Genomic DNA, 24,590 nt, shown 5'->3' on the forward strand with positions numbered 1-24,590 from the left:
TAGTATGAGGAACATATTCACCATTAATTAGTTGCTTATTAACATGCACATTAGTAACATATTGGCTCTTAACTAGTCATTATTAAGTACTTATTAAAGCCTTATTCGGCATGGCCTTATTGTAACCCTAACTCTAACCCTAACCCTAACCCTAACCCTAACCAAATAACTCTAAATTAAGTCTTTGTTACTTAGAATATGTTCCCCTTTGTGTCCAAAAAACTCTAAATTAAGTCTTTAGTTACTTAGAATATGTTCCCCATACTAAAGTGTTACCAAAAACATATAATAACTTTGTCCTGAATTTGAAAAAAAAGGAGGGTTCGGTGAATGCGCATATGAAACTGGTGGGGTTCGGTACCTCCAACAAGGTTAAGAACCACTGCTCTAGCCTTCAAATAGACCCCACTTTTAGACCAGTTGATCTGCCGTTTCTTTTTTGCAGATTCGGTGACCACAGATGAGGCGCTAGCTGTCCAAAGTCGGGATCCAGGGTGGACCACTCATCTGTGCATCAGTTGGGGATGTCTCTGCACTGCTGACCTGTCTCCACTCAAGATGATCTCCTTCTGGCCCCACTATGGACTGGACTCTCACTATTATGTTAGATCCACTATGGACTGGTCTCTCACTATTATGTTAGATCCACTATGGACTGGACTCTCACTATTATGTTGGATCCACTATGGACTCGACTGTCACAATATTATGCTAGATCCACTCGATGTCCATTGCACCGGGGTCCCCACATCCAAGGTTTCTCATTGTCATCCCATTGGGTTGAGTTTTTTTCTTGCCCTGATGTGGGCTCCGATGTCGTTGTGGCTTGTGCAGCCCTTTGAGACACTCGTGATTTAGGGCTGTATAAGTAAACATTGATTGATAAACATTGAACGGTGCTCTTGTCTCAATATTCGCAACGCACACCAAACTTGCATGCTTGTTAATAATATTATCATGTCAGTACTAGGGTTGTGCAGTATACCGGCAGTGGCGGAGATGCTGGTCTCTCAAGGAGGGGAAGCTCAATTTCGGCCGACATCATCAAATGTGTTGGTTTATTTATACGTAAATTCCACCCTCAGTTCCTTTTTAAAGAAAGTGATCTGTGACCCTGTCGTACCAAAAAGGCATCTTTTCCAGGGATTTGACAAGTGTCCTCTCAATGGCCAGCAGAGCTAGGCTGCTTAAACGGCCTTGGCCCATGGTGTCGCGGGTGTAAGACTTCCATCCATCCATCCATTTTCTACCGCTTGTCCCTTTCCGGGGTGGCGGGGTGGGGGCTGGGGTGGTGCTGGAGCCTACCTCAGCTGCATTCGGGCGGAAGGCGGGGTACACCCTGGACAAGTCGCTACCTCATAGCTGGGCCAACACTAAACTGATAAACATTCTAGATCAGTGGTTTTTAACCCTAGGGGTTCGATAAGTCGGCCTCAGGGGTTCGGTGGAGCCTCCGCCGCGGAGGTCTAGACACACCTGACTCATCGTGTAAATAAAAACTTCTCCCTATTATTGTATTATGGATACGGCAACAGCAGAAGTCACACTGATTTGCAGGTGTGTAATTTGTTGTGAGTTCATACTCTGTGTTGGTTTTGTTCTTTTAACAAGGTGATGTTCATGCACGGTTCATTTTGTGCACCAGTAAAAAAAACATAACTTTAAAAAAACTTTTTTTAAACCATTCTATTTTTCACTAAAGAAGGGTTCGGTGAATGCGCATATGAAATTGGTGGGGTTCGGTACCTCCAACAAGGTCTAGAACCACTGTTCTAGATTATAAATCATGCCTCTCACCTAGATAGTAGAAGGTTGTGGACATAAACCGAGAAGTAGGTCATCCAATTTATACCCGGAGATGGCGAGAAAGACATTTGTGAGGATCATGCTTAATTCTTCATCTAAACGGGAAGATATAAACATCCCATTAGTCAGCATCCTAGTGAGAGCAGACATTGTACAGTAAGTGATTGTTTTATTATGTTTGTAGTTGTATTTCTTGTTTAGCACTTAGCAATACTGCTACATGCCCCATTAGCTGCACCCTGGACAAGTCGCCACCTCATCGCAGGGCCAACGCTCAATTGGTAAAAATTCTAGATTATAAATCATGCCTCTCACCTGGATAGTAGAAGGTTGTGGACATAAACCGAGAAGTTGGTCAACTTTGACATCCGATTTATACCCGGAGATGGCGAGAAAGACACGAAAAGACGCTCATTTGCAGCAATTTTTTTTTTTCCGTTAACAACTTTGTGAGGATTATGGTTAATTCTTCATCTAAACGGGAATATATAAACATCCCATTAGTCGGCATCCTAGTAAGAGCAGACATTGTACAGTAAGTGATTGTTTTACTATGTTTGTAGTTGTATTTCTTGTTTAGCACTTAGCAATACTGCTACATGCCCCATTAGCTGCACCCTGGACAAGTCGCTACCTCATCGCAGAGCCAACATTAAATTGGTAAAAATTCTAGATTATTAATCATGCCTCTCACCTGGATAGTAGAAGGTTGTAGACATAAACCGAGAAGTAGGTCATCCAATTTATACCCGGGGATGGCGAGAAATACACAAAAAGACGCTCATTTGCGTAATTTATTTTTCCGTTAACACTTTGTGAGGATTATGGTTAATTCTTCATCTAAACGGGAAGATATAAACATCCCATTAGTCGGCATCCTAGGAAGAGCAGACATTGTATAGTAAGTGATTGTTTTACTATGTTTGTAGTTGTATTTTTAGTTTAGCACTTAGCAATACTGCTACATGCCCCATTAGCTGCACCCTGGACAAGTCGCCACCTCATCGCAGAGCCAACACTAAATTGGTAAAAATTCTAGATTATTAATCATGCCTCTCACCTGGATAGTAGAAGGTTGTGGACATAAACCGAGAAGTAGGTCATCCAATTTATACCCGGAGATGGCGAGAAAGACACGAATAGACGCTCATTTGCGGCATTTTGTTTTTGCCTTCAACACTTTGTGAGGATTATGGTTCATTCTTCATCTAAACGGGAATATATAAACATTCCATTAGTCGGCATCCTAGTGAGAGCAGACATTGTACAGTAAGTGGTTATTTTATTATGTTTGTAGTTGTATTTCTTGTTTAACACTTAGCAATACTGCTACATTCCCCATTAGCTGCACACTGACAAGTCGCCACCTCATCGCAGAGCCAACATTAAATTGGTAAAAATTCTAGATTATTAATCATGCCTCTCACCTGGATAGTAGAAGGTTGTGGACATAAACCGAGAAGTAGGTCATCCAATTTATACCCGGAGATGGCGAGAAATACACAAAAAGATGCTCATTTGCGTAATTTATTTTTCCGTTAACACTTTGTGAGGATTATGGTTAATTCTTCATCTAAACGGGAAGATATAAACATCCCATTAGTCGGCATCCTAGGAAGAGCAGACATTGTATAGTAAGTGATTGTTTTACTATGTTTGTAGTTGTATTTTTAGTTTAGCACTTAGCAATACTGCTACATGCCCCATTAGCTGCACCCTGGACAAGTCGCCACCTCATCGCAGAGCCAACACTAAATTGGTAAAAATTCTAGATTATTAATCATGCCCTCTCACCTGGATAGTAGAAGGTTGTGGACATAAACCGAGAAGTTGGTCATCCAATTTATACCCGGAGATGGCGAGAAAGACACGAATAGACGCTCATTTGAGGCATTTTGTTTTTGCCTTTAACACTTTGTGAGGATTATGGTTAATTCTTCATCTAAACGGGAATATATAAACATTCCATTAGTCGGCATCCTAGTGAGAGCAGACATTGTACAGTAAGTGGTTATTTTATTATGTTTGTAGTTGTATTTCTTGTTTAACACTTAGCAATACTGCTACATTCCCCATTAGCTGCACACTGGACAAGTCGCCACCTCATCGCAGGGCCAACACAGATAGACAGACAACATTCACACTCACATTCACACACTAGGGCCCATCTAGTGTTGCAATCAACCTATCCCAGGTGCATGTCTTTGGATTGAGCCGCTTTAAACAGGAGAAGCTCCAATCGTTGCCACTAATGACAATAGTTTGTACACCTGTGTGCATTATAAATGTATGTTTGTTGTTCAATAAAAAAAAAACAACATTCAAATGATCTGCCATTATGTGCAGCTTGCTACCCAGCTAGTGCGAAGTGTGTCCGCCTGTGAGTGCTTTGAGACGGTGGAGGGGCTCAGCAGCACCCGCTGCTCGGTAGGGACAGAAACTGCAGAGTGTAAGAAGTCAGTCTCCAAACACAAAAAAACACCAGAAATAGAAGCTCTATTTGCCGCTAGTCGCCTTTTTAACAAAGAAAATGTCGCTAAGAGGATCAGGAAAGCCTCCGGTTTAACTCACAACAACAGAATGAACGTTGAAAAATGCTCTCACAGAAGTTTACAACACAGGATCGCTGATTCGCTCATTTCGCTGTCAATCAAAAAGGGAATCCGCCTTAGACAGATCATCCAATCATCATGCAGAAGTTGAGCGTCCGGGCAAGCCGAGGCCAGCCCACTGCCTCATAGACCCTTTACAGATGCTGAGCGTCTACAGTGTAATATAACTATTACTACATGACTTACAATATATTACTTGTACAATATAACTATTACTATATCACTTACAATATATTACTTGTACAATATAACTGTTACTACATTACTTACAACATATTACTTGTACAATATAACTGTTACTACATTACTTACAATATATTACTTGTACAATCTAACTATTAATTACTACATTACTTACAACATATTACTTGTACAATATAACTGTTACTACATTACTTACAACATATTACTTGTACAATATCCCTGCCAAGCACTTGTTGCAGGTGACTAAGTACGCATTCATTTATCCCATTCATTTGAGACTTGTTGTGTACCTGTGCTGTTTGCGCGTCCGCGGTAGACGTCATCATAAGCCTTCCACTGCTGAGAGACCTGGTAGGCGTGGATGAAGACGACCAGCACGGCGACCAGGCAGATTAGAGGGACCAGCACGGCCGTGCACAGAGCTGCATAGATGTTTGGGATGAAGCACCTAGAAAGAAAGATGTATTGGAGCAACATTTACTGTGGTGGACAATAGCACTACCACTGCATGCATTACAGACGGTCCTCTTTTTACAGGTTACACACTCAAAACTTGAAGTAATAAATATGACACTCGCTCGAGTGAGAGCTAAATACAGTGCGAGTGGCATAGGAATAAATAATGAAGGTGCTTCTGGTGGCAGTGCGTCTTAAGAAAAGGATAGCCAGTCCTACAGAAGTGAAAATGAACCCAAACGCGTTCGTAGAAAAAAAAAAATCCATATTAATGGCCGTATAGTTTTCAAACAATATTTGTATGTTTAACATTTTCTAAGTACCGGTTCTAGCACCGTTTCCATGGTATCGATTTAAATGTAAATAATAACCTACAAACCCCGTTTCCATATGAGTTGGGAAATTGTGTTAAATGTAAATATAAACAGAATAAAATGATTTGCAAATCATTTTCAGCCCATATTCAATTGAATGCACTACAAAGACAACATATTTGATGTTCAAACTCATAAACGTTTTTGTTTTTGCAAATAATCATTAACTTTAGAATTTGATGCCAGCAACACGTGACAAAGAAGTTGGGAAAGGTGGCAATAAATACTGATAAAGTTGAGGAATGCTCATCAAACACTTATTTGGAACATCCCACAGGTGAACAGGCAAATTGGGAACAGGTGGGTGCCATGATTGGGTATAAAAGTAGATTCCATGAAATGCTCACTCATTCACAAACAAGGATGGGGCGAGGGTCACCACTTTGTCAACAAATGCGTGAGCAAATTGTTGAACAGTTTAAGAAAAACCTTTCTCAACCAGCTATTGCAAGGAATTTAGGGATTTCACCATCTACGCTCCGTAATATCATCAAAGGGTTCAGAGAATCTGGAGAAATCACTGCACGTAAGCAGCTAAGCCCGTGACCTTCGATCCCTCAGGCTGTACTGCATCAACAAGCGACATCAGTGTGTAAAGGATATCACCTCATGGGCTCAGGAACACTTCAGAAACCCACTGTCAGTAACTACAGTTGGTCGCTACATCTGTAAGTGCAAGTTAAAACTCTCCTATGCAAGGCGAAAACCGTTTATCAACAACACCCAGAAACGCCGTCGGCTTCGCTGGGCCAGAGCTCATCTAAGATGGACTGATGCAAAGTGGAAAAGTGTTCTGTGGTCTGACGAGTCCACATTTCAAATTGTTTTTGGAAACTGTGGACGTCGTGTCCTCCGGACCAAAGAGGAAAAGAACCATCTGGATTGTTATAGGCGCAAAGTTGAAAAGCCAGCATCTGTGATGGTTTGGGGGTGTATTAGTGCCCAAGACATGGGTAACTTACACATCTGTGAAGGCGCCATTAATGCTGAAAGGTACATACAGGTTTTGGAGCAACTTATGTTGCCATCCAAGCAACGTTACCATGGACGCCCCTGCTTATTTCAGCAAGACAATGCCAAGCCACGTGTTACATCAACGTGGCTTCATAGTAAAATAGTGCGGGTACTAGACTGGCCTGCCTGTAGTCCAGACCTGTCTCCAATTGAAAATGTGTGGCACATTATGAAGCCTAAAATACCACAACGGAGACCCCCGGACTGTTGAACAACTTAAGCTGTACATCAAGCAAGAATGGGAAAGAATTCCACCTGAGAAGCTTCAAAAATGTGTCTCCTCAGTTCCCAAACGTTTACTGAGTGTTGTTAAAAGGAAAGGCCATGTAACACAGTGGTGAACACGCCCTTTCCCAACTACTTTGGCACGTGTTGCAGCCATGAAATTCTAAGTGAATTATTATTTGCAAAAAAAAAAAAAAAAGTTTATGGGTTTGAACATCAAATATGTTGTCTTTGTAGTGCATTCAATTGAATATGGGTTGAAAATGATTTGCTAATCATTGTATTCTGTTTATATTTACATCTAACACAATTTCCCTACTCATATGGAAACGGGGTTTGTACTTAGGAGAAAGCTGAAAGATTGTTTGGAACCCTAAAAAGTGAAAAAGAGGAATAAGGTAAAAGTATTCATGGGCAGTGATGGGTGGTTTATGCTGTTTAAGGCTTGTGCTCATTTGCATAACCTTAAAGGGGTCATATTAGGATGTTTTTCTACATTTAAAACACTTCCTTGTGGTCTAAAAATAACATTTGGTCAAAATGTTGCTCGGATTATGGTTAACAGACCATCTTCAAGCCGCTTTCTAAACCGTCTCTTCACGATGCGTCGTTTTACGGGTGGTTTTAATACGTGCCTCCACTTCGACAGCGTCTTCTCCCCGTCATCTTTGTTGTACTTTTTAGCGCTTCCATGTGGAGTCTACTGACAGATATACACTATATTGCCAAAAGTATTTGGCCACCTGCTTTGACTCACATATGAACTTGAAGTGCCATCCCATTCCTAACCCATAGGGTTCAATATGATGTGAGTCCTCCTTTTGCAGCTATTACAGCTTCAACTCTTCTGGCAAGGCTGTCCACAAGGTTGCGGAGTGTGTTTATAGGAATTTTGAGCATTCTTCCAAAAGCGCATTGGTGAGGACACACACTGATGTTGGTCGAGAAGGCCTGGCTCTCAGTCTCCGTTCTAATTCATCCCAAAGGTGTTCTATTGGGTTCAAGTCAGGACTCTGTGCAGGCCAGTCAAGTTCATCAACACCAGACTCTGTCATCCATGTCTTTATGGACCTTGCTTTGTGCACTGGTGCACAGTCATGTTGGAAGAGGAAGGGGCCCGCTCCAAACTGTTCCCACAAGGTTTGTTATGGTTGGACTAAGGCAGACCTGGGCATTCTGCGGCCCGTGGGCCGCATCCGGCCCTTTGTGCGTCCCTGTCCGGCCCGCGTGAGGCCAATTATAAATTACAAAATACATTTTCAAAAGTATCTATGTCGAGTGTGCAATACAACGGTGCTGCTTTTGTTTTGAAAATCGTTATTTGTATTACTTCCGTGTGGACGTATGCGTGTGTGTGATTGTGAGTGAATGTGAACAGCTGCAATCATTAATTACAAAATAAAGTTGAAAAAACATCTATGTCGTGCGCGCAATACAACTGTGCTGCTTTTATTTTGAAAATTATTATTTATGGGCGTGTGTCCGTGTGTAACCTGCGAGTGAAGGTGCACATGCAGCGACAAGTGATGCACGCTTTACACCCGAGACGCTAAAAAGAGAAAAGTTGATGAAGAATGGCGTGTTTCCAACAAGACATGGACTGCAAAGCAACGTTCCCTCTAAGGTGCGCGCCTGCGCAATTGCGCGCTGCTCAAGCGTCTGCTGCGCGCAGCAAATATATGCCGCGCACCAAATCAAATCCCATCTGAATTCTAAACAAAATAAACATATTTATTCTATGTAATTTTGCAATGCAACTTTGAGTGACAGTGACAACAAGCGGCCCTAACGGTGTTCGTCAACACCGTTCAATTGAACACCGTTCAATTATTGTAACGTCTATCGAGATGCTTCGAGGCCAGGAATTATATCGATCACTTTATTGAGCAAAACTGTTTATATTCGGCCATAACCACACCAAAAACATAAGTAAAACACTTCTATCTCGAAAAACTAGTCATTTTCTGCCGTACAAACCAGGCCAAAACCAACTTGTCATCTGTCACCAACACGCATAGCACTAAACCACTGGTGCGTTTAAGGCCACACAAAAAGTCGGACAACTCAAACACCACACAAAGTTACACTATGACTCCTCAGTCATACGTGTGCTTATTTTACTGTCATTTATTATTAATGTTAATTTATTTATATTAGTCATGGAATGCTGTTACATACACTATGTTGAAGTATTACTATTATTATTAATAATAATAATAATAATTATTATTATTATTATTTATCTTACGGTATATATCAAAAATAATATTGAGCAAAATTTAATTGAAATATTGTCGATGTGGCCCTCCAGCAGTGCTCGGGTTGCTCATGCGGCCCCCGGTAAAAATTAATTGCCCACCCCTGGACTAAGGGGAGGTGACGGCGACAGACACTAGATGGCAGTATGAACAATGATTTATTATATATATTAACTATATATATATAATAATCAAACTATACACAAAACAATAGAGTGGAGTGTGAACTAGATCCAAAAGTGTATGTGGTGTAAGGCTATGTGTGTAATTTAGCTGAAGTGTGTGTTACCAAGTGTTGCACGAGAGAAGAGGAAGTCCAGGGGCAGGCAGGTGATCCGGGTGAGAGAGAAGCGTCAGAGGAGAAAGTCCAAGCGAGAGGTCGAGAATCCAAAAGGCAGTCCGGGGGGGGCAAGGGGAACAACAAGGGATCACAGGGGGACACGGGAAGTGCTGCGGGAAGACAACAAGAACATCAGAACAAGGGAAACATGGAAGTCACAGGGAGGAGCGAGTTCGCGGGATGTAAACCAGATACAGGATGCTTACAAGGGTAAAGAAGACTATACTCCGGCGCTGCCTGGCAGGTTGTGAGAGCTTATCAAGGCAGGTCCTTCATTACGTGCAGGTGTGCTGAAAGCCGGTGATCGTTTGCAGCTGGCGTCTGCCGCGGGGCGGAGACACGCACGGCGCGCTCCTGGATGTGCGCGCTCGTGGGCGTGTCCCGAGGTGCGCTCACTGGAGCGCACAGACAGATGAGAGGTGTTGGCAGGAGTCTGAACCGTAACAAGGTTGGGAGCATGGAATTGTCCAAAATGTTTTGCTATCCTGGAGCATTTAAAGTTCCTTTCACTGGAACTAAGGGGCACGACCCACAGCCTCCAAATGACCTAATTTTCACTCGAAAGTTCTCATTATGTATTTTTTGCTACTGAAATAGAATCAGTCATTTTGCATAAAACAATTAGTTTTTTTTAGTGATGAGTAAATCATTAACAGAAGCCCAAAAGACTCGATTGTGACGTTTTCCCAGTTCTGACATCAGCGGATTATCCATATAAGGTAGTGATTTACACAAAGTGCTTTGCGCGAGCCCGCCATTGTAGTCCAACGTCAATAAGCTCCTTCTTTCTCTTCTTGTTGTGGGGCGGACTGGCTCGTACATGCACATGCATCCTCTGCTGTTGCCATGTCTAATACAAAGTAGCGTACAGTTCTAACTTACACTATATTGCCAAAAGTATTTGGCCACTCACCCAAATGATGAGAATCAGATGTCCTAATCACTTGGCCCGGCCACAGGTGTATAAAAACAATCACTTAGGCATGGAGACTGTTTCTACAAACATTTGTGAAAGAATGGGCCGCTCTCAGGAGCTCAGTGATTTCCAGCGTGGAACTGTCATAGGATGCCACCTGTGCAACAAAACCAGTCCTCGCTCCTAAATATTCTGGGTTTGGACGTTGCCAGGAGAGCGGTACATTTCGGACTGTATTGTGCCGAATGTGAAATTTGGAGGAGAAGGAATTATGGTGTGGGGTTGTTTTTCAGGAGTTGGGCTTGGCCCCTTAGTTCCAGTGAAAGGAACTTTGAATGCTCCAGGATAGCAAAACATTTTGGACAATTCCATGCTCCCAACCTTGTGGGAACAGTTTGGAGCGGGCCCCTTCCTCTTCCAACATGACTGTGCACCAGTGCACAAAGCAAGGTCCATAAAGACATGGCTGACAGAGTCTGGTGTTGATGAACTTGACTGGCCTGCACAGAGTCCTGACCTGAACCCAAAAGAACACCTTTGGGATGAATTAGAACGGAGACTGAGAGCCAGGCCTTCTCCACCAACATCAGTGTGTGACCTCACCAATGCGCTTTTGGAAGAATGGTGGAAAATTCCTATAAACTCTCCGCAACCTTGTGGACAGCCTTCCCAGAAGAGCATACTTGCCAACCTTGAGACCTCCGATTTCGGGAGGTGGGGGGCGTCGTCGGGGGTGGTGAGGGGCGTGGTTGGGGACAGGGGCGTGGTTAAGAGGGGAGGAGTATATTTACAGCTAGAGTTCACCAAGTCAAGTATTTCATATATATATATATATATATATATATATATATATATATATATATATATATATATATATATATATATATATATATATATATATATATATATATATATATATATATATATATATATCCTGAAAATATGCAAACAAAACTGTGTTTAGATAATTGATACTTCAAACTTGCATAAATAAATCTTAAGGAATATAACATAACGTGGCTTCTGAGAGCTTCAAAATGTAATGAATAAAATGCTAAAGTTTTTGATAAACAAGCAATTATTTTAATAATTAAATATGGCAATTTTAAATGAATTATTATGATCATTTAAAATTAATTACTTCAAATATGTTTATTTTAATGTATAATTCTATGGCTGGATGTCATAAGGAGTCAGAAAAAATACAAATAAAAATACAATTAATTTTGATGTTTATAGCAAAATATAGTAAAAATGTATTTAGTTTTTAAAAAATGTTTTATAAATATATTTATTTTTAGGTAAGATAAACATAATAATACAATTTATCTCTAGTCTGGATGATTTAGTTCTTGTCACCCTGTTGTCCTCCCGTCTCTGCCCCAAGGATTGCTCCATGAGCTGGGCAAACGCCTGGAGATGCCCTACGTCAACAAAACGGTCGGCGGCCCGTCGGTGCGCAGCTCGTACACCGCCACCCTCAACTTCACCCTCAGCAGCCTGACCAGCGTCGGCTTTGGCAACGTGTGCGCCAACACGGACGCCGAGAAGATCTTCTCCATCTGCACCATGCTCATCTGCGGTATGCCGGACGCCTCGTATGGAATAAAGTGATTGGGCAGGCACGCTGTTTATATCGTGGGAAAGCGGATGTGAAAAAAGGCTGTCCTCACTCAGGTCCGCATGGAGCTGGAGGGGGCGTGACCTCCAGCTTCGGCTGAAAATCGGGAGATTTTCGGGAGAATATTTGTCCCGGGAGGTTTTCGGGAGTCTCCCGGAATATTCGGGAGGGTTGGCAAGTATGCAGAAGAGTTGAAACTGTAATAGCTGCAAAAGGTGGACCCACATCATATTGAACCCTATGGGTTAGGAATGGGATGGCACTTCAAGTTCATATGTGAGTCAAGGCAGGTGGCCAAATACTTTTGGCAATATAGTGTATATACTAACAGTGTGTATATAAAACGTTGATGGAGGTTTTGGGAACGTTTTTAAAGTACTTTATAAGCAAAATAGAGCGACACCTATTGGATCCATCATTAGCTGACTTTTGCTAGTGTTTATTTATGAGTTAGAATACAAAAAAAAGAAAAACATAAGTATTCTTGTCTTACATAAGGATTGTGAATGATAGGCAAAATTCCCCCAAAAAGTACAGTTTTCCTTTAAGTGTTAATTTAGATGTGAGTTCAATGAGTCGTAACAAAACAACTAAAAAAAATAAAGAAGACGCATGGATAGTCACAAAATGTTCTCCATAGTTGTGTATTTTGCTGGTTGTTTCTTAAAGTTGTTTTGGTGTCTGTTTTCAAAGTCTAAACTGTTTCACAGCATCTCTTTCCCAGCTCCTCGTCGCCACCTGAGAAAGTCCGGACCCTCCTATTACCGCTCTGTAAGCACCGAGCAATCACCAAAACACTCATGTGACTTTACCCCTTTCACCTTTCAAGTTTGGTGGGAGTAAAACATCCAGATGGGACTCCAGGCTGGAGTCGGTTTTGCAGTGAACTAATTGGCCCAGGAGAAGCCATAACACGGCATGAAGTATGCCAAATAGACCATTGCATCACACGGATGGACTGGTGAGAGTGTGTAAACAACATGGAATATAGATATTTGTGCTCTTGTGGCCTTGTGAGGGGATGGATGAGAGCTTACTATATTGAAAATCTCACAAGAAAAAGGAAATCTGGGGAAATCCTGACCTCATCAGTCAACAACATTCCCTTATGGGTGGAGGATGTACTTGAAGGAAATAGCAAGGGTTGTTTGCACACCTAAGAAAACAACAACTGCAGTGCTTTCAAGGGCACGGCCAGAAGGTTTCAGCTCGTCATACCACTTTAAGGAGGCTTCAATCCATTACTTTCAATGATAGTGTAAGAACATTTTTTGAATATAATGAAAAATACTAGTAAGCCTGCAGTATGCATTGGACCAAGGTATGCATATTGTATGATAGTAATACCTTACTAGTTAATTCTCAAAACTACCTGTTAAATCACAAGAAAAATGTGCAACTCCTATTTGTATCTAACAAAATCGGGATCGTACTAGACTGGGTATGTCATCTACCCTTGTCCACGTCATTGGATACACATCAGAAAATTAGGGACTTGCCGATCGATCCGTAATTGATCAGTTTATCGGCCCGATTTTCGTGAAAAGTATATATTCGCCATTGCTGATTAATGTCTTTTAATGCCGATTACAAATGCCAGTACCCTTTAGCTGACACTATTTATTTTTAGTACCCACAGCTGACAAGCGGGCTAGCAGCTACCGTATTTTCCGCAGCAGTATTCAAGCCGCACCCACTAAATTTTAGACGAAAAATAATATCTTTACATTTATTCGACGAACCGGAATAAAAGCTACAGATATATACATTGTGAAATTAGTTGTTTACACAGAAATATTCTGTAAATGTTTATTTACATACCTTAATTGTTTCCAAATAGTGCCTGAAACACGGCAGTAAAACGGCTGATCAAACAAAACAGAAGTCATGTACTTGAAGGAAATAGCAAGGGTTGTTTGCACACCTAAAAAAACAACAACTGCAGTGCTTTCAAGGGCACGGCCAGAAGGTTTCAGCTCGTCATACCACTTTAAGGAGGCTTTAATCCATTACTTTCAACGATAGTGTAAGAAAAAATGTTGAATATAATGAAAAATACTAGTAAGCCTGCAGTATGCATTGGACCAAGGTATGCGTATTGTATGATAGTAATACCTTATTAGTTAATTCTCAAAACTACCTGTTAAATCCCAAGAAAACATTTTCAACTCCTATTTGTATCTAACAAAATCGGGATCGTACTAGACTGGGTATGTCATCTACCCTTGTCCACGTCATTGGATACACATAAAAAAATTAGGGACTTGCCGATCGATCCGTAATTGATCAGTTTATCGGCCCGATTTTCGTGAAAAGTATGTAATCGCCATTGCTGATTAATGTCTTTTAATGCCGATTACAAACGCCAGTACCCTTTCGCTGACACTATTTATTTTTAGTACCCCCGGCTGACAAGCGGCTAGCAGCTACCGTATTTTCCGCACCAGTATTCAAGCCACACCCACTAAATTTTAAACAAAAAATAATATCTTTACATTTATTAGACGACCTGGACTATAAGTCGCAGGTATATAAGTTGTGAAATTAGTTATTTACACAGAAAGAGTTTGTAAATTTCTATTTAAATACCTAAATTGTTTCCAAATAGTGCCTGAAACACAGCAGTAAAACGGCTGATCAAACAAAACAGAAGTCATCGTCATGGGCTCGCTAGCTTTGGAAGCTCACTCTCCAATCAACTAAACAGACTTAATAAATCCATGAATTGATTTACGTGGACCCCGACTTAAACAAGTTGAAAAACTTATTCGGGTGTTACCATTTAGTGGTCAATTGTACGGAATATGTACTGCACTGTGCAATCTACTAATAAAAGTTTCAATCAATCAATCAATCCACGATGACGTTTTCGTGAATGTGCAAAACTGAAACAATACAAAAATAATTCCATTTTAACGTAATAATACTAACACAAACACTTTTAAACGTGTTAGCATATTAACTAATGCTAACAGCGCTAGCTTCATTACATTATAATAGTTTTGGTTATATTGTAAAACATACAAACGTTGTTTGGAGTGATGAATGAAGAATTATTCCGAGCAAAAACGCTATGGACGTTATACTTCCAGTTCAAGGCACAAAACAGGAAGTACATTTTCAACCCACAACACATACAGTGAGCGAAAACAGTTTTTGACCACTTCTAACGTAACAATTGAGCCTTAGTTTTTTGTTTATATCTTTGTATTCAGTTAGACTAGTTTTCGTTCACCTTGGATGTACTGATGGATGTAGATGGAAAGAAGACCTTTTAGCAAGTCGGAGTCGGAAGTGCGTTTGAAAAGTGCACCACCAGCCCATGGCCTTTGGTTTAGAACCTGGGAAATCTTGGAAAGGCCGTTACAGCACCCTTGTATTGGAGTGTGCGCCACTTTTGTCGTCATCTTTCGTAAAATCTTGCAGTCTTACGCCCTTTTTGATGACCGCTCTTTGAACTTTGAAGAAGAGTTCATCCTTTTCGCGATTTGAACGATTCGTACAGCTGAAAACAACACAAGCATAGGGGCATTTTTTCTTAGAGAAAGGCTAAATGGCGACTCGTACCCATTGAGAACAGGCGCTGCTTGACCACCACGCTTATTCGATGAGCCGGACGTGACGTCATTACAATCCAAGCAATACATGTGATCGGTATAGGTATTGGTATCGGCCGATCTCACTCATGGATGATCGTTATTGGAATTCGTAGCATAAAACCCTGTTCGGAACATCCCTAGTGAGAATTCCATATGTCAGCTGTAATGCAAATTACATGGATATCAAGTATTACATGGTGTTTATAATACATAGAATAGTATATTGAGGTGGGCCCGGGGAACATGCTTTATCAGTATCATGCAGTATCATGCTTCAAACCCCGCTTGGGAAAGCTTTGCATTACAAAACATGCTCATTTTAGCCATTAGTCCTGACTGTTTCAATTTGATAAAAAAAAAAAAAATCAGCACAAATTATTTTATTCATTTGTGTTTTGTAGGTTAAAGTGTTTCAAAGTCGTGGTCAAAAGTTCACATACACTTGTAAAGAATATAATGTCATGGCTGTCTTTAGTTTCCAATAATTTCTACAATTCTTATTTTTTTGTGATAGAGTGATTGGAGCACATACGTGTTGGTCACAAAAAACATTCATGGAGTTTGGTTCTTTTATGAATATATTATGGGTCTACTTAAAATGTGACCAAATCTGCTGGGTCAAAAGTATACATACAGCAATGTTAATATTTGCTTACATGTCCCTTGGCAAGTTTCACTGCAATAAGGCACTTTTGGTAGCCATCCACAAGCTTCTCCTTGAATTTTTGACCACTCCTCTTGACAAAATTGCAGCAACACATGAGGTATATTTCCCACAAAGTATCGGTATAGACTAGTGTTGTCCCGATACCAATATTTTGGTACCGGTACCAAAATTATGTCGATACTTTTCGACACTTTTCTAAATAAAGGGCACCAGAAAAAATTGCATTATTGGCTTTATTTTAACAAAAATCTGAGGGTACATTAAATGTGTTTCTTATTGCAAGTTTGTCCTTAAATAAAATAGTGAACATACTAGACAACTTGTCTTTTAGTAGTAAATAAACACACAAAGGCTCCTAATTAGTCTGCTGACATATGCAGTAACATATTGCGTCATTTATCATTCTATTATTTTGTTAACATTATTAGGGACAAACTGTAAAAATCGATTATTAATCTACTTGTTCATTTACTGTTAATATCTGTTTCCTTTCTCTTTTAACATGTTCTATCTACACTTCTGTTAAAATGTAATAATCACTTATTCTCCTGTTGTTTGATACTTTACATTAGTTTTGGATGATACCACAAACTTAGGTATCAATCCGATACCAAGTCGTTACAGGATCATACATCGGTCATATTCCAAGTCCTCGTGTGTCCAGGTACATATTCACTGAGTTTATAAACTTAATATGAATGTTAAAAAAAACAAAAGATGTGATGCCAAAAAATATCGACGTAATCATAGTAGTATCGACTAGATTCGCTCCTGTAATTGGTATCATTACAGTGTAGCTCCACCAATGGCGTTTGTTTACATTTTGACGCCGGTGAGCTACGGTGTGTAGTGAAGCATGTTTAGCTATTCCTCGTCCTGCAGGGATGATACTTGTAAGAAACCTTCTTTATTTGTCGCCATGGAGACAAGGATTAGTGATTCAGAAGTAGCTAAAACACTGCGGACTGCGGCTGGTCTTTAGCCGCTAGCGAGCTAGCCATGTCTTAAAGCACCTCTTCCTGAGGGCGTTTCCAGTGTTATGACTTCACCTTTATCGTTATTTTTTAAGCCAAAATGCGTCCTTTCTCCCTTTTCTGTCTACACACTGTGTCTGCTTGTAAGTACTCGGTGATTGTGTGCTGCCGAACATGCTCCTCTGCTCGTAAACCAGAAATGACACAACGTGACGACGACGGGGGCGTTGGACCGATACTTTTCAGAGGTGGTATAGTACTGAATATGATTCATTAGTATCGCGGTACTATACTAATACCGGTATACTGTACAACCCTAGTATCGACGATACAATTTTACCCGGTAAAAAAAATCAGCGGTATCGGTCATCACTATGTAGAAGCTCTGAGTTAGAGGAATGGGTCATATTTCCATGAATGCTGCCTCTTTCCCGCAAAAGAGGAAGGCAAAATAACTCTTGGGGGAAAGTGAAAACTCCTCTGTATCCTCAAAATGTCACGTCTATGCAGGCACTGTCTCAAGGCTACTAACAGGAAGCTGGCGTGCACAAGGATAACAGCCGCGCCTAAAGTCCACTGGCTAATTTTAGATTCCAGGGCCCAATCTTTATTTTCGCTTGTATTCCACACATAAGAAGTCACCTGCACTAGTAGTTGCTGTTTATATGAATTGGCATTGGGCATGCTTTTTCCAAATGATGTCATCTGTTTGCGTTTAAGGATTAAGATTCTCTCTACACACAGCATTAAAGGGCTTATTTATAGCTCACACAAACACAGCCGACTCGTGTTTGCTTGCTTTCAGTTTGCTTTCCTGGTTTGTTTTGCCGGTAGTTTGTGTGTCAGGAGACGCTGGCGACTCCGTGACTCACTCATTGGTTCATTCGTTGGATTGGACGAGCCGGTCGCCTCACATGATGTCACCAGATCAGGTGTTTGCTTCAAAGAAACAAACAAGGTTATATCAGCGCCATAATAGGCCAAAAGGCCACGGCCCCCTGACATCCCTTCTCAACTGTCTATGCCAGCGTTTTTCTACCTTTTTTGAGAACAAGGCACATTTTTTGCGTTGAAAAATATCCGGAGGCACACCACCAGCAGAAATCATTAAAAAACGAAACTCAGTTGACGGTAAAAAGTCGTTGTCGCAATTGTTGGATATGAATTCAAACCATAACCAAGCATGCATCACTATAGCTCTTGTCTCAAAGTACAAACCCCGTTTCCATATGAGTTGGGAAATTGTGTTGGATGTAAATATAAACGGAATACAATGATTTGCAAATCCTTTTCAACCCATATTCAGTTGAATGCACTACAAAGACAAGATATTTGATGTTCAAACTCATACACTTTATTTTTTTTCTGCAAATAATAATTAACTTAGAATTTCATGGCTGCAACACGTGCCAAAGTAGTTGGGAAAGGGCATGTTCACCACTGTGTTACATGGCCTTTCCTTTTAACAACACTCAGTAAACGTTTGGGAACTGAGGAGACACATTTTTTAAGCTTTTCAGGTGGAATTCTTTCCCATTCTTGCTTGATGTACAACTTAAGTTGTTCAACAGTCCGGGGTTCTCCGTTGTGCTATTTTAGGCTTCTTAATGCGCCACACATTTTCAATGGGAGACAGGTCTGGACTACAGGCAGGCCAGTCTAGTACCCGCACTCTTTTACTATGAAGCCACATTGATGTAACACGTGACTTGGCATTGTCTTGCTGAAATAAGCAGGGGCGTCCATGGTAACGTTGCTTGGATGGCAACATATGTTGCTCCATAACCTATATGTACCTTTCAGCATTAATGGTGCCTTCACAGATGTGTAAGTTACCCATGTCTTGGGCACTAATACACCCCCATACTATCACAGATGCTGGCTTTTCAACTTTGCGCCTATAACAATCCGGATGGTTCTTTTCCACTTTGGTCCGGAGGACACTACGTCCACAGTTTCCAAAAACAATTTGAAATGTGGACTCGTCAGACCACAGAACACTTTTCCACTTTGTATCAGTCCATCTTAGATGAGCTCAGGCCCAGCAAAGCCGACGGCGTTTCTGGGTGTTGTTGATAAACGGTTTTCGCCTTGCATAGGAGAGTTTTAACTTGCACTTACAGATGTAGCGACCAACTGTAGTTACTGACAGTGGGTTTCTGAAGTGTTCCTGAGCCCATGTGGTGATATCCTTTACACACTGATGTCGCTTGTTGATGCAGTACAGCCTGAGGGATCGAAGGTCACGGGCTTAGCTGCTTACGTGCAGTGATTTCTCCAGATTCTCTGAACCCTTTGATGATATTACGGAGCGTAGATGGTGAAATCCCTAAATTCCTTGCAATAGCTGCTTGAGAAAGGTATTTCTTAAACTGTTCAACAATTTGCTCACGCATTTGTTGACAAAGTGGTGACCTTCGCCCCATCCTTGTTTGTGAATGACTGAGCATTTCATGGAATCTACTTTTATACCCAATCATGGCACCCACCTGTTCCCAATTTGCCTGTTCACCTGTGGGATGTTCCAAATAAGTGTTTGATGAGCATTCCTCAACTTTATCAGTATTTATTGCCACCTTTCCCAACTTATTTGTCACGTGTTGCTGGCATCAAATTCTAAGGTTAATGATTATTTGCACAAAAAAAAAAGTTTATCAGTTTGGACATCAAATATGTTGTCTTTGTAGCATATTCAACTGAATATGGGTTGAAAATGATTTGCAAATCATTGTGTTCCGTTTATATTTACATCTAACACAATTTCCCAACTCATATGGAAACGGGGTTTGTAGGTGTACTGTCACCACCTGTCACATCACGCCTTGACATATTTTGAGATTTGTTTGCTGTTTTCCTGTGTGTACACTGCAAAAACTGAAATCTAAGTAAGATGAAATATCTCAAATAAGGGTGATATTTGCTTATTTTCTGTCTGATAAGATAATTCTTCTCACTAAGCAGATTTTATGTTAGAGTGTTTTACTTGTTTTAAGTGTTTTGGTCCTAAATGATCTCAGTAAGATATTACAGCTTGTTGCTGAGATTTTATGACCTATATTGAGTAAAACATGCTTGAAACTAGAATATCAACTGTTGCAAATCTGTGTCATCAACACTCACAAGTATTAAACTACTTTTAAAAGTAATAATTTCTTATTTCAAGCATGAAAAAAAAAATCATGACTTTGACACAATTGTGTCTCATATTAAAACAGATGACAGCCAAATTGACTTTGCTGTTTTATTTTCAATGAAACAATAGAAAATACGTACTCATATAGTAGTGCAGTTGTTATTAGTGAGAATATACTTATTTTAAGGTATTTTTGGGTTCATTGAGGTTAGCTAATTTTACTTGTTTTGGAAAGTCTGGACAAGCCGAATTTTCTTGTTGTATTGGCAGATAATTTTGCTTAGTTCAAACAAAATACCCCTAATTTTTGTATTTTTTTTCTCTTGTTTTTGAACACTGACTTTTTGTAGTGTAGTGTTTTAGTTCTTGTCTTGCGCTCCTACTCTGGTGTCTTTTTTTGGTATTTTCCTGTAGCAGTTTCATGTCTTCCTTTCAGCGATATTTCCCTACTGTGTTTTAGCAATCAAGACTATTTCAGTTGTTTTTAATCCTCTCTTTGTGGGGACATTGTTGATTGTCATGTCATTCTACAGGGGCCACTTTCGGTCTGTGCGGGATTATCTGCACACTCCGAACCTAAAAACTCGAAATGGATCATAATCAGACTTAAGCTTGGCCATCACGTGGACATAAATGACGACATGGAATAATTGGTTCATGAATCTGCACAAAATAACACAAGAAGAAACATGAATTGAACATCATGTGGACTAAGAAACCAAAAAAAAAAAAAAATCAATGAATCAAACAAAATATATCCATATGGTGTATGTATACTGCCTTGTCATTATCATCCATTATCATATGTTATACTTGTTCTGAAATTGTCATGTATCCATCAAATCTGCTGTTGAAACTGGGACTATATAACCAACATATATAACCAACATATAAGTTGACTGTAAATTAGGGGTGGGGCATGGATAAGCATTCTTGCTTTTTTCCCCGTATCCCTTTTCGGTGGGTGCCGTTGCATGTCTGTCAAATTACAAAGAGTGATGAAGTGTTGCTATATATGTCTGTCTGCCGGAATAAATAAATACAAACATTAATTAATTCATTCATTCATGTTCGGATGTACTTTGTGGATGCCGTCTTTGCTCCAGAGTAAGTCTTTGCTGTCGTCCAGCATTCTGTTTTTGTTTACTTTGCAGCCAGTTCAGTTTTAGTTTCGTTCTGCATAGCCTTCCCTAAGCTTCAATGCCTTTTCTTAGGGGCACTCACCTTTTGTTTATTTTTGGTTCAAGCATTAGATACCTGTTTACCTTACTTTAAAACCAGGGGAGACAGGGGCCTTCTCTGTGGAACACTCTGCCCCTCCAAGTTCCAACTGCTCCCACTGTGGAGTGTTTTAAGTCTCGTCTTAAGACCCACTTTTATTCTCTGGCTTTTAACACTACGTGTGTTGTGTGGTCCTCTTGTGTTTTTACATTTTTATTTATATTTATTATTTTAATTGGTTTTACCCTTTAAAATAATTTGTAATCATATTTATTTGTATATTGTTTTTATACCCATCCATCCATCCATTTTCTACCGCTTATTCCCTTCGGGGTCTCAGCTACAATCGGGCGAAAGGCGGGGTACACCCTGGACAAGTCGTGTTTTTATACCTATTTATTCTATTTTTATTCAGTCATTGCTGGAGCTAAGGATAGTATTTGAATATTGTTTTTAATATTTTTGTGCAGCACTTTGGAAACATGTTTGTTGTTTAAATGTGCTATATAAATAAAGTGGATTGGATTGGATAAGGCAGTGTTTTTCAACCTTTTTTGAGGCAAGGCACATTTTTTTTCATAAAAAAATACGGCGGCACACCACCAGCAGGAAACGTAAAAAAATGAAACTCCACCAGGTCGTCGTGACCTATTCTGAGTTTGTTGGTGTTTTCCTGTGTGTAGTGCTTTAGTTCTTGTCTTACGCTGTTATTTTGGTGGCCCTTCCTGTTTTGTTGGTGTTTTCCTGTAGCAGTTCCATGTCTTCCTTTGAGCGCTATTCCCCGCACCTGCTTTGTGTTAGCAAGCAAGACTATTTAAGTTGTTGCTATCCTTCTCTGTGTGGACATTGTTGATTGTCATGTCATGTACGGATGTACTTTGTGGACGCCGTAAGTTTTTGCTGTCGTCCAGCATTTTGTTTCTGTTTACTTTGTAGCCAGTTTAGTTTTATACTTAGAGACTTAGACTAGACATGGACTTCATTTTATTGTCATTCAAATTTGAACTTTACAGTACAGATAAGAACATTTTGTTGCATTAGCTCGTCGTAGTGCAGGATAAAAGAGCAATAAGGTGCAGATATAAATAGATTACTGTACAGATAAATATATTGCACTTTTGCAAATGCATCCACGTTTATGGATGTATGTTATATTGTATTTTTACTTTCGTTTTGCATAGCCATTGCCTTTTCCTTTCCCTTTTGTTCATTTTTGGTTTAAGCATTAGATACCTTTTTACCTGCATGCTGCGTCCTGCTGTGGTCTGCATATTGGGATCACAACAAACCATCCTCGTCTCACCCGACACATTCCGACTTTTACAAAGCAATTAAGTACCTGCTGCCACCTACTGACATGGAGTATCACATGGTTACCTTCCCGAGTTCTACACAGCACAGACACTAAGCAACGGCAAATTATTTGCAGATTATAATTATTGATTTGCAAACAATATTTTTTGGACCAATTAGGTGAAGTTGCATAATTTGCCACGGCACACCAGACAATATCTCACGGCACACCAGTGTGCCGCGGCACAGTGGTTGACAAACACAGTGATAATGTACTCACACTTCCCCCTGCACCAACCCATAGACGGCATGGATGCTCCAGCCGAAGCCTCCGAGCAGCACGGTGACCAGGGTGACGATGGCGAGGGCGGGAAGACCCCAGCCCAACAGGAAGTAGATCAGGTATCGGCGCTCCGTGTGCTCGTCGTTCATCACGAGCACCTGCCAGAAGTTCACCGCCTGCAGACAATGATGGAGGGGAATACTTGAGATGTGACGCACAAGTTTGCTATGCACACGGCATCATTGGAGCTGAAGCCAGAAACATCTGCACATATAATCATTCAGGCAGCTGAGGCAGAGAGTCTGATCTTCTAAACTAGCACAGGTGTCAAACTCAAGGCCTGAATAGGTAATAGGCCCAGATCTGGTCCGCCACATCATTTCAAAACTTTGATGGATTAATTGATTGATGTAGCCCACCACAACATTCTAGGTGGTCCGGCATTTTATTTCATGTGGCCCACTACATCATTTTATGTGGCCCACCACTTTGTTTTATGTAGCCCATCATATCATTTTATTTGGCCCACCACATCATTCGATATGGCCCGGCATTTTATTTCATGTGGCCCACTACATAATTTTATGTGGCCCACCACTTCATTTTATGTGGCTCATCATATAATTTTACTTGGCCCACCACATTATTCTACGTGGTCCGGTATTTTATTTCAAGTGGCCCACCATGTCATTTTACGTGGTCCCCCCACTGTATTTTACATGGTCCAACACTTTATTTCATGTGGTCTAGCACTTTATTTCATGTAGTCTGGCACTTTTTTTTAATGTGGCCCACCACATCATTTAAGTGCTCCAGCACTTTATTTCATGTAGTCTGGCACTTTTTTTCATGTGGCCCACCACATCAATTAAGTGGTCCAACCCCTTTATTTCATGTAGTCTGGCCCTTTTTTTCATGTGGCCCACCACATCATTTAAGTGGTCCAGCACTTTATTTCATGCAGTCCGGCACTTTATTTCATGTGGCCCACCACATCATTTATGTGGTCCAGCACTTTATTTCATGTAGTCTGGCACTTTATTTCATATGGCCCACCACATCATTTACGTGGTGCAGCACTTTATTTCATGTAGTCTGGCACTTTATTCCGTGTGGCCCACCACATCAATTAAGTGGTCCACCACTTTATTTCATGTAGTCTGGCACTTTTTTTCATGTGGCCCACCACATCATTTAAGTGGTCCACCACTTTATTTCATGTAGTCTGGCACTTTATTCCGTGTGGCCCACCACATCAATTAAGTGGTCCACCACTTTATTTCATGTAGTCTGGCACTTTTTTTCATGTGGCCCACCACATCATTTAAGTGGTCCACCACCTTATTTCATGTAGTCTGGCACTTTATTCCGTGTGGCCCACCACATCATTTATGTGGTCCAGCACTTAATTTAATGTAATCTGGTACTTTATTTCGTGTGGCCCACCACATCATTTTAAGTAGTCCGTCACATTATTTTAGGTGGCCCACCACATCATTTACGTGGTCCAGCACTTTATTTCATGTAGTCTGGCACTTTATTTCGTATGGCCCACCACATCAATTAAGTGGTCCACCACTTTATTTCATGTAGT

The 24,590-nt window shown here is 40.6% G+C and overlaps 1 protein-coding gene across 1 annotated transcript in view; it reads right to left on the minus strand.

Annotated features, from left to right (window-relative positions):
* The window catches only part of adgrv1 (adhesion G protein-coupled receptor V1), a 472,167-nt gene that overhangs the window by 86,715 nt on the left and 360,862 nt on the right, over positions 1-24,590 (minus strand). Inside the window, exons 91-92 of the mRNA XM_062025438.1 lie at positions 22,994-23,172; positions 4,913-5,070 (exon numbers count right to left, since the gene is read on the minus strand). Of these exons, the coding sequence (XP_061881422.1) occupies positions 4,913-5,070; positions 22,994-23,172 (337 nt within the window). The remainder of the gene's footprint in view (positions 1-4,912; positions 5,071-22,993; positions 23,173-24,590) is intronic.

This window comes from Entelurus aequoreus, linkage group LG17 (assembly GCF_033978785.1).
Source record: "Entelurus aequoreus isolate RoL-2023_Sb linkage group LG17, RoL_Eaeq_v1.1, whole genome shotgun sequence".
In the NCBI taxonomy this organism is placed as follows: Eukaryota; Metazoa; Chordata; class Actinopteri; order Syngnathiformes; family Syngnathidae; genus Entelurus; species Entelurus aequoreus.